The sequence below is a fragment of the Folsomia candida genome, unplaced genomic scaffold (genome assembly GCF_002217175.1).
Source record: "Folsomia candida strain VU population unplaced genomic scaffold, ASM221717v1 Fcan01_Sc036, whole genome shotgun sequence".
In the NCBI taxonomy this organism is placed as follows: domain Eukaryota; kingdom Metazoa; phylum Arthropoda; class Collembola; order Entomobryomorpha; family Isotomidae; genus Folsomia; species Folsomia candida.
The window spans coordinates 414,050-425,970 of NW_019091228.1; the positions used below are offsets into that span (position 1 = coordinate 414,050).

Genomic DNA, 11,921 nt, shown 5'->3' on the forward strand with positions numbered 1-11,921 from the left:
CTAGTACATATTGCCGCATAATCTTACATAATAGCTTAATTTAAACTGTAATTAACAAAAAGTAACACACAATAAAAACAGGACGTGTGCCACACCCTAATCCCTAGACTTTTGGCATACATGTATGCACTCACCATTGGTCACACTTGTTTCCAAAAGAACGGAAGGACAAGTCTAAAAAGCCGTAAATAAATCGTGACTTTCCCAAATCGTTGTTTCAATATTTGTGCGACTTCCAAATGATCCCGTATATACTTGTGGTACATATACGTGTTGCGAAAGATACCATGAATGAGCAAATTAAATTAGCTAAGTATTTACATATATCAGATATGTATATCCGCGACTAAAGCACTTTATGCATATTATAGGGTGGAAATGAAAGTTTCAGTTTTTGTAATTTCGTTGATTTACTTGTTGATTTAAGAATTATTCTTATTTTTTAAATAAACCTTTATAGAGAAATATATTTCTAATACAGATAAAATAACTGAATTATTTACTTTTGAAAATATTATATTCTTACATATTCATCAACTTTTACATAGCAAGGCAAATTGTCAAACATAATCAAACCAATGGTAATGGTCCATGCCCATTACTATTATGCCATAGAAAATGATTAAAAACTTTATTCAGGAGGAATATCGCAATCCAAAGTATTGGTGCTTTATTACAGATTTATCCTTCGGCACCCCATATATCCTAATAAGATTTGCCAGACAAGTATCCTTACGCTATTTAAAATAATGTTAGGGTATTTGCGGATTATTATTGTTAACTACAACACATTTAAGACCCTTTTGTGTATAGGTGTCTTGAAGTGAAAATACGTATTTTAATATGCACGCGGTTTTCAGACATACTTAACTTCAATCAGGTGCTGTATTAGTTAAGCAGTCTGCACTTCATATTCACAATGTAGTTGAGTATCCATGCAAAACAGTTTAATATTTAAGGTGCACAATTTGCATGAACAAAATTGTGATGTTTGATCTAGTTCTTTATTCAAAGTTGGGAAGAATCCCTGAAAATCTACAATTTAACTGTTATGTAACAGTTACAAGTTAACAGTTTTCTGAAGATGGGAATTAATTCTCTGCAAAATTCTTTCCGTATTAGCATACACAAAATAGAATATGAGACCCAAATCACGAGATATGTAACGTGGTTCTTGCTACATAAACATATCGTTGATACAAAATTGTATTGTGCTTGAAATGCAAAATATTTATCTTGTGATATATACCTTGCTTGTTAAGCTGGTTTATACCTTTCAAAATGGTCAAATTTATAGTGGAATTACTTTCTGATATACAATTTTACTAGATCACAACATGCCTTAAATTTGGTTCACATAGTGGCTGCATGAACTTCAAAAAAATACGAATGGAGGCAGAAACCAGACAATAGATAAGATCTTAAAAATCTTGAATGTATGTAGATTAGGATTAGATGCAAACACTGGCTTCTCAAGCAAACAAAAAATTCTAGCATTTCCAATTCCCTTAAAAAATGTAAAAAATAAATAATATATTAACATACATACATATTCATAATGTAGTCAAATAGTTTGGGTTGTCAATTCGTGATTATATTAATTTCTGGTTACAATTATGGTCTGATTGTTTTTATAAGTCTGTTTTCTTTGCTAATTTTGCTACGTCAAAGTGGCGCATGTTCCCATTCTTATTAACCTTGCAAAAGTTTGAATTGGAATTACTTTGGTAATTCTTGACCGATTTTGAAAATTAAACATGTTTTGGAAACCTTGTGCGATTTCGAAAAACATACATTTTGAAAATTTTCTAATTTGACCTTGGTGACCTATAATTAAGGTCACAATAATAAAAAGTGAACAAATGTATTTTTTTCTAAAAAATATGAAAATTGCTTATCTAGACCAAATTTAGAGGCCAGATAATGCTGAGTATGACCATATTTGTCAAAGGGTGCGACAGATAAGTAAAAAAAAGTGTGGGCGCGGTAGGGGGTGTGGCATAAAGCTTGTCTGAATTGCATGTACGTCTTATGATGGATATTTGTCATCAAAATTTCAAATGACTAACTGAGGCATTTGCACGGACATCGATTACACTTGGGACTAAGACTTATCCATCCACACCCGTAGGGGGTGTGGCCATCAGCGCTTTTGAAACAATGTATGTAAGGTATGTCATGCGACACGAATAATTTACTTATAATTTAATAATCGGCAGGATGTGGGGGTTTAAAAAAACGCATAAAATTTCCCAAAACCACACCCCCTGGTGGGTGTGGTTTTCGAGGCCTTTAATGACACTTACAAACTATATCATGCGACACGAATAATTTATCGGGAAGACGTGGGGGTTTAGATAAACGCAAACAATTTCAAAAACCGCACCCCCAAGTGGGTGTGGTTTCGGGCGTTTCCTTTACAACACTTATAAAGTACGTCATGCGACACGAATAATTTCTGGCAAAATCTGGGGGTTTAAATAAACGTCCACAACTTCCAAAAAACCGCACCTCAGGTGGGTGTTGTTTTGGGCGTTTCCTAAATAACACTTAAAAAGTGTATCGTGTGATACGAATAATTTATCGTCGGAGCAGAGCATTACCATAGACGTCATTGATCAACATAACCATACCTCCAAGTGGGTGTGGTTATGACGAGCTTTTCATTAATGTATGATATATATGTCATGCGGCGCAAATTATTATATGCATTTTGCTCCCTAAATATTCGTAATTAGTAATTACGGATTATTTACGAATAATTACGAAGAATTCGTAATTAGAGTTTATCGTCCGGACCGCCTTGTCAACACGATAAATAATTTGCGCCGCCCGACATATATATCATACATTAATGAAAAGCTCGCCATAACCACACCCACTTGGGGGTGCGGTTTTTGAAATTGTTTATCTAAACCCCCACGTCTTCCCGATAAATTATTCGTGTCGCATGATATAGTTTGTAAGTGTCATTAAAGGCCGTCGAAAACCACACCCACCAGGGGGTGTGGTTTTGGGAAATTTTATGCGCTTGTTTAATCCCCCACATCCTGCCGATAAATTATTCGTGTCGCATGACATACTTTAGATAGGTTGTTTCAAAAGCGCGGATGGCCACACCCCCTATGGGTGTGGATGGATAAGTCTTAGTCCCAAGTGTAATCGATGTCCGTGCATAAGCGTCAGTTAGGCATTTGCAATTTTGATGGCAAATATCCACCATACCACGTACATGCAATTCAGATAAGCTTTGTGCCACACCCCCTACCGCACCCACACTTTTTTTGCTTATCTGTCGCACACTTTGACAAAAATGGTCATACTCAGCATTATCTGGCCTCTAAATTTGGTCTAGATAAGCAATTTTCATATTTTTTTTAGAAAAAAATACATTTGTTCACTTTTTATTATTGTAACATTAATTATAGGTCACCAAGGTCAAATTTGAAAATTTTGAAAATGTATGTTTTTCGAAATCGCACAAGGTTTCCAAAACATGTTTAGTTTTCAAAATCGGTCAAGAATTACCAAAGTAATTCCAATTCAAACTTTTGCAAGGTTAATAAGCATGGGCACATGTGCCACTTAACCTTTTTGGAAAAAAAGAGACTTATAAAAACAATCAGACCATAGTTGGATCTGCATCGCCACGTCAGCAATTATTACACAAGTAGATATTTCTATTAGAATTGTGGGAGGGACAAAGCCGTATAAATTACGTGACATCAAGGCAAATCGTTAATTTAAAAATACATTCGTACTTATTTCTAGATTTTGATTGCTGTTATAAATTACAGCAAAAAATTACCCAAAAAACTGTAAATCCAAACGTCCTTCAAAAAATATCTATGGGTTCTTCCATGGTTGATTGAGGGACAGTGGAATTTTCGAAATAAAGCCACCCCAAACAAATCCAGGCAAGGAAGCCGACGTTGGCCTCAATTCGATTGTTTTAATTTTATTACCAGTCGTTAAACCAAAATAACGAGGGTGATGAATGGAGCCATTAAATATAAATGGCTTTTTTATTACGTGAGAGATAGGCTGTGGCAAATTCCAAAACAAATTCCATGTAAATATGAACTACATACTTTTCGTGAATATTTAATATTATTATTGCGACACAAAAAAAGGCTCAGGTTCGTACTAAAATTTTCTTACCAAAATACAAATTTATGGAATTATGTATGTCCCAAGTAAATTAATATAAATAAATACTTGTGCGAATATGATGGCGAGATTTAATTAACAATAAATATGTGTAAATTTTATTTTAATAGAATTTCATGTAATCTTGTCGTTTTCATTAATGTGTTCATTCATTTTATTTTTCGCATTATGTATATTCAGTTTTCAAATAAACTGAACTTCGTGAATATAAATTAAATCAATATTTTATTTAAGATCTAGCTGTAACACCAGTTTGTTAATCTGTGATTTGGAGGTGCCTGTTACCACTAACTCGGGGGGTGGCAATGAGGTAGTTTCCATGTCGGAGGGAGCGGTTATACGCCAAAGTTGGAAACAGTTTGCAATATTGCCTTATCAGGATGGGCGAAAGGTTAGTTTACATAGTTAGTACTTTAATTATGAATATTATGAACAATTGGTTTTTCTTTACTGTAGTTTACCCTCGGGACGAAATACACGTCACGGGAGGAGCAAGGAGAGTTTATCTTTTTGCATATCGAGGGCGACGACGACGAGGGAGGCAACGACGACAAGAACGTTAATACGGCATCGCTCGTGGAGATATTCTGTAATAATGGGCAGTTCTACATAATGCCTAATTCAGTACGTATTAAGATAAAGAAAATATTACCATAAAATTTTATGTGTCTATAATTGTATCTGTAAAAAAAATATTTAATTTTAGGGAGTCGAACTTTTAATCAATAATGACCCTGAGGGAAGGTATCGTCTCGAACTTAATTTTGGAGACAGATTGGAAATCTCGTGGCATGATGAAGTGCTGCAGTTGCTCTTCAAGGTGAGAAATTTCTAATATTTTATGCATGATAAAGTTTGGCTACTTTTAAAAGATTTATTTACTTATTTTTTAGGAGAGAACATTTAAACCAGACAATCATAATTGGTACGGAAAACGTGGACCGGGAGAAGTCGTCCCAATGGGTGATATTAATTTTACCCCTGAAAAAAACCAATTGGTATGTAAACGTTTAATATAGTTTTGTTAATTTACTAATTAATGTTGATTGAGCATTGCTCAATGAGCAATGCTCATTAATACTCATGCTAAACTCATGCTCATATTAATTAGTAATTAATATAACTTAAAATTTTGTTTGTAATTTGTTTACGTTTGTATTACGTAATTATGTTTGAAACTATTAATTACTCAATTTTTTTTAGATCTTGTCCAAAATCCTGTCCTATCTTCCCCTCCAAAGTTTGAAATGTGCCCGACTAGTCTGCAAAGATTGGAATGAAGAGGGGTCAAGACTTTTACGAAATACGGGATTCGCCACTTTCAACAACGAACACGATTACGGCAACTACATCCAGGATGTCAACGCCTCTATGAAGTTTCTCCAGTACATGGAAGAAATGCAGAACATGCCCATGCACAATTGGAGGCTGTACATTCCGATCTTTGAACTTCACCCGGTTCGATATCCAGAATCAATATTAGACAGTGTATTTAGCATCCTTCCACACAAACCGGGAGATAAGTATGTCGCAGATTTGACCTGGTTTCTTCACCTGGATCGGGGACACCACATCAAACGACTGAAGCTGCATGGCCGAATTTTCTCCAACTTTGACTACAAAATCTTTCTAAAAGTTGTAACGGCTCTGCAAACAACTTTGCAAGAATTATATTTGCGCTTGTACTTCTACTCAGATGAAGAGTATCAACCTGAAGGAAATCTTCATTTCAAGAAACTAAAAGTCTTTTCTTTCAATTTTGAGCATAATCGGGATCTGGACCCGTTGAATCACGCCTATTTAGCACCATGGGCTCCGGCAATTGTGGAGGCGGAATCAATCGCAATTTCTGGATGTCCCGTAATGACGTCAATTTTGATGAAATCTTTGCAAGAAATTGGACCATTGTCATTTCCTAAATTGACTGAATTTAAGATGACGCTATTCTCAAGACGCGCCCAGCCTTCACTAGGACTCGATTTTCTCCTCGGATTGAAACAACCACTGAATAGTTTAAGTGTATCCGAACTGCTGAGAATGGAGGATTTCCGCAAGTTTGAAAACCTGGTGGAGAAAAATGCCGGAAGTTTGGAAAACTTGGTAGTAACCGTGTCAACTCAAGTAGACGCTAAGACGGGTTTGAAACTTCAGCTCCCTGCCCTGCCCAAGCTGCGGGATCTCTTCTTTGACGTCGAACGGGGTTTGGACTATGATAAGTATGGCAAGAGTGAGGCCAAGGTGGGGCTGAAATTTCCGGGGGACACGGGCATCGTTAAGTATAAGGCACACCTTCCATCCATACGTTCAATGAGACTCTTCCCGATCGATGAATTTGAGGATAGTGTGTCTTGGGAAGATTGTGGGGATTTTTTCGACACATTCCTCCCAAAAAAAGACGCGGCTTCTTTGGATCAACAGGAAGTGTGTAAAACTTTGAAAATTTTGGATATTCCGTACGAGATTGGGGACAAGACAAAAATCCCGTTCCCACGAGGGGCTGAACTTGCAGTCATGTTTCCAAATGTGGAGAACAAGTTCATGGCAGAATTTAGGAACAATCATCCCAAACTGGCAACACAAATGGGTGTGATTGAGAAGATGAATTAGATTTGATAATTATTCTTGCCCGATTGGTGTAAAAACTTGGTGATTTTACTTTTTCAGAATTTCATTTTTTAAATTTTCTTAGAAAACTCATCCACGTTTCCTAACTCCTTCCATTTAACATTAAACATCCCTGAACTTAATTAATAATAATTTGGTCTGGTTTCATTAAATTGTAATTCTTTTTGGTTTGTAATTAATCTTTAAATGTTGTATTGGTTGAGTTGTGTTTTGTATGAAATTTCGATACGTGATTGAATAAAGTTTGGGAGAAATTCCTTTATTTGAAGAAAAATAAAGCCCAAAATTTTTAAATTTGTGCGAATCCTTATAATACCATCGGATACAGTGTATGTTGCAATAAAAAATAATATCATACCTATCATATAAATATTTAGTCACAAACTAAAACATATCTGTCTCGCATCCCTAACTATTTTAAATTATGAATGTTTTACATTCGTCACGTATGTAGTACAAGTTTCTGTGAGATTTTGAAACTTACAAATTTCATGCAATTTCAAATTCATGTCGTCTCACATTTAATCTGCCGTAATGGCTTTATCATTTTTCTCAGAATTTATTTCCCCCTCAGTTCCACTGTGATTATAAATGTTTAACAAATAAATAACTTAGAATGATGCAGTCTAGACTGAATATGTGGCTATGCAATTTACGGATGTAGCCAGCATATTGTTCACAGATTGCATTGTTTAAAATTCACATTCAATACAAACTAACGCATACTTTTTCATGATAGTCAGGTTATAAAATAAGGTGAGATGCATACTACAACCAAAAAGTTTATATCTTCTATACAAGTTTAATATTAAATCAACTTTATTTCTTCACCAGTAGTTACACAACGTTAATTTATGCTCTTTCACGGCCTCGCTCTCTCCACTAGAGATTCGTGGAATAATTACTTTCAGAGAGGAATGGGTGCCATCCTGACGCTGTTTCGCATTGAACCCTCTCACGGTCCGCGTTCACTGGGAGGGTGTATTTTCGAATGAAATTGGCCTTGACCAAACTCCCACGGCGAGAACCACTCCCACCAGAATTTGATTCATCCTCGACACATCCTTCTATAATGACGACGTCGTCCACGGTCTTCACGCAAATTTGGTGGGGTTGGTAATTCCCGATTTCTAGGGTGACCTACGGATCATGGAAAAGTTTTGAAAAAAATCTATTTTTGTATGATAGACATGTATGTATGTATGGTACAGACATGGCATTTATACATAAATACATGCAGATACGCACCTCAGTCATACCTTTAAATTTAATTAAAGAACTCAGATTAACCTTGGTATATTGTTCAGTGCATAACATAACTTTTGTCATTCCCTTTTGTAAGAAAACTTTTGTCAAATAATTACGTATTTTTTGCAATTTTGTCAAGCATGAAGTTCTCATGATCTCATTTAGCAAACTTATTTCACCAAAATGTGTAAGCGAGTTGGGGTCTGGGGATACAATATTGCCGTAAATACTCCTTGCTATTAGGCAAACAATTTTTATAGGTTATTTTCATATATAGGAAAATAGCCGAAAGTAAAAATCGGATTTTCAAAAATTTCAGGTTCCGAAACTGTATTTGACTATGTATCTCATAATTAGAGTAAAAACAACTTTCAGAAATTTTCATAAAATCCTTCTTCATGAGACTTCTTGCAAAATGAATTTTAACTGCTCCCCATTAATTAATTAAGCCGACATTTAATGACACATAATTAATTCCTCACCGTGAACTTATCCTTGCTCACAGCCACACCCGACGTCTCCTTCCCCAGTTGAAATGACTGGGCCCAATTCGGCAAGTGGAAAAATGATCCCAGGGCGTGGGTCACTTTATAAAATTTCCCCTCCTGCTCCTCCCCCTCCAGGGGTTACTGCGCTACGGGCACATTGATTATGAGATATCCGTCGCAACCGACGTCCGATGTCAAGTCGTCAACTAGAGCTCCCTTCGGAAGTTGAATTCTGCGTTCGAAAGATCGCACGACATCGTCATCCTGACTGGAATGGTGTCCTTCAACGATGACGAAATCGTCCAAAGTTTTCACGCTGATGTCGTCAGGCCTAATTTATGTATAAAAAAAATTTAGTGACAGTTACGTTGTATGTAAGTAGATACTTGTAAAGTTATTAACTGCAGCAATTTTGTGTAAGAATATTAATACAAAATTCGTATGTTATTAGTTATTATCATTATAAATAAATAAATATTTTAATTTTCAGAAAACTTCTCGTGATTTCTATATCGTCTGATTATTAAATTTTATGCAAACTGGAGGATTACGTTGGTCAGATTATAAGTTGATGACGGATACAGGAAATCGTACGATTTTCGTAATTTACCTATATTTATTTTGCACTGGTGTAAAAAATTATGCAAAAAAATTTAGATCCTTAAAAAACATTTTTTAAATAAAACAGAAAGTTATTACGCTATTATCTAGCATTTCTCACCTGAACAAGTGAATGTCCAACTTAACACTAAACCTGTCCTTGAACCTGGTAATATTCGCGATTCCAATCTCCTCCGCCGGTAACGTCCTTCCGGTCGCGGGTGGGATGGACCGTCTCGGATAAACGGGTTCATAGGTCTCCACATTTTGTGGGAAATGATGCGAAAGAGAATAACTGCGAGACATTTTCGGCTTAAACTGCAATTTTTTTGCTAAATTTCCCCAGTGTAAGATTAATCGTGCAAAAAACTTAACCAGACTGATCAATCTGCACAATAGCAATCTCTTTCTCCGCAGTGTAGTAATTTGCATGGAACGTGATACCACGTAAATTAAAAGAGATAAATAATTAATGTCGAAATTGAGTTGCTTTCATAGCCAACGTCATATCACGGTTTTCGTTGTCTGTGTAAGGTGATTATCAAATATTTTCTTCATGTTGGATATGGATGAAAACCTTCTGATTTAGAAACGCCTATGTCTAGATATTTACAAGTTTGCATATGAATATAAAACAATGAATAAGGCCGTAATTTTTCATATATATTTATGAACACTGAAAATGCTATACGTGACTTTCTGCATGAACTAAATACGTATGTTAATACATTTGCCGTGGAATCAAATTCTCTGTTGTATATATAAGCCTTTGAAACAGAAAATAAAATGTTACTTATTTTCACATATATTTTAACGAGATCATTTAGTGGTCTGGGTTTGTGAAAATTTCCATCATAACATTTCATATAATAATTACTACTCGGTCATCAATTGAGAATTTTAACATACACATTTTATGAGTAAAAAACTAATATTTTTACATAGTTAACTTTCTAAAAACTTTATGCGGATGGGTCAGCACTGTCTTCTTCTCCACTATCATATTCCGAACTTCCAGCTCCACTTTCTGAAGATGACGCCATATCTTGATTATCATCTGATGACGAGAGGGATGGAGTGGGGCTGGGGCTAAAAGAATGAAAATATTTAAAAAAAAAACTGTAAGTAATGATTAGTCAAAACGCTTATAAATAAACATGTAAATATTTACTTACATTTTACGAAGCCTGGCTTTAACATCTGTAACAAACTGTGCTGCTTCCGGTTCGCTGGGAAACTCGATCGCCCAGGTTGTGATGTCCACCAAAATATTGACCTGTTTCCGATTAGTCTCGTCCACGCTTATCAATGAGGGCGAGGGCGCCGTGTTTTTCAAATCGATGAGAAGGATGGGCTGGAAAATATTTTATTATTAGTTAAAAAACGGTATCAAAATCGGAATTATCTGCTCTGAACTTCTTCTTTTTCAAAATTTTATTAGTTAACTAGTAATTTAGTTCTAATTTTAAGTCTAGTGTCGACCTAAATTGTATCAAAATGTGAATTAAGTGTTAATTTGTTGTTTTTTTTTCGACGTATATCTTTCATCTTTTGAACACTAGCTGTCATCTATTTTAGTTAAGTTATGACATACTAACTTTATTAATCGACAAGTATAATTGGATAAGTTCTATTCTAAAGTTAGAATAATTATGTTCATCAATTGATAGACAAAATTTCTGCTAAATTATTGATTCAGCTATTTTTCTATTACAATATTGTAATAGAAGTATGGCTAATAAAGTGTTATTATTGTTATTAAAAACAGTTATCAAAATAAATATATTCTTTAGTAATAAAAGTTTAAAAAATTTACCTGTAAATAGCCCAATTTGATACTGCTCTTACGCAGGTGAATTTCCACATGGTTTTCGCCACCGGATGGAGGATCCGTGGAATTATTGCTATGTTGTCGGACCGTCACTTTTACCATAATTTTGGCTTTTTTACTTCGGAATCCGCCAGATTTACGGTGACGTCGCTTTTTAGTGCGGGTTAGACTTGTGGTTGGACTAACGGTTGAATTTTTTCTGCCGTGTGAACGTTTGCAGCGATTAAAATCGTCTGCAGTAAATTTTGGAACGACAAACATTGTGTCGCCGTAAATATTTGAGGTATTGAACTTCCCGCATGCAGACAGTCTCACTTGTCCCCTTGTATGCTGTTCACTAAAGTATTATTTCCCAATATGAGAAATTGTAAAAAGTTCACAAAGTTAAACTCACAAAAAAAATAAAATATTTTGCAAATTGAAGATTTTTTAATTAAATATCTTCGGGTCATTGATGATTTAAGGGTGTAAGGTGGAACAAGGTTCATGAAAAGCTATTAAATATAATTGCACAGACTTTTAATTGATTACTCAATTAATTAGCATTTCTCAACTGATTTTTAAGTTTATTTAGTTTATCAAAACATTTAAACAGAACCAAATACTAATTAATGATATGAATGAATGATATTTTAACCACTGAATTAATTAATTGAAACTATCACTTTATTTCGATAGGCTATACTAAATACTTATACGAACATGAAATTCTATACACAGTTGTATTAACTAATTACGAAATAATTCCACATCGCCGATTTTTCCATAACGTACAAAATCGCGTCCTCGGGAAAATTGAAATATGTAATAAAAAGCATTTTGCATACTTGGTAGTTAACTTACAAACCACTTCTTATCAATCGCCAATAATGCCGTGATCGTGTAATTCACAATACCCGAGTAGTACATCGCCTTGACAGATTTCTCACACCTGTACATTCTAAAGTCAAGAAGTACTC

At 34.9% G+C, this 11,921-nt stretch overlaps 2 protein-coding genes across 2 annotated transcripts; both read right to left on the bottom strand.

The window, feature by feature from the left end:
• Positions 1–8,669: 8,669 nt before the first annotated feature.
• LOC110860920 (alpha-crystallin A chain) lies at positions 8,670–9,437 on the bottom strand. Its single transcript, XM_035860732.1, has 2 exons — positions 9,253–9,437; positions 8,670–8,862 (listed from the first exon to the last, which is right to left on the bottom strand). The coding sequence occupies exons 1-2, from the start codon at positions 9,435–9,437 to the stop codon at positions 8,670–8,672; spliced, it is 378 nt and encodes a 125-aa protein (XP_035716625.1).
• A 634-nt stretch (positions 9,438–10,071) lies between these two features.
• On the bottom strand, positions 10,072–11,248 carry LOC118439462. Its single transcript, XM_035860784.1, has 3 exons — positions 10,948–11,248; positions 10,307–10,485; positions 10,072–10,220 (listed from the first exon to the last, which is right to left on the bottom strand). The coding sequence occupies exons 1-3, from the start codon at positions 11,221–11,223 to the stop codon at positions 10,094–10,096; spliced, it is 582 nt and encodes a 193-aa protein (XP_035716677.1). The 5' UTR covers positions 11,224–11,248; the 3' UTR covers positions 10,072–10,093.
• Positions 11,249–11,921: the final 673 nt, after the last annotated feature.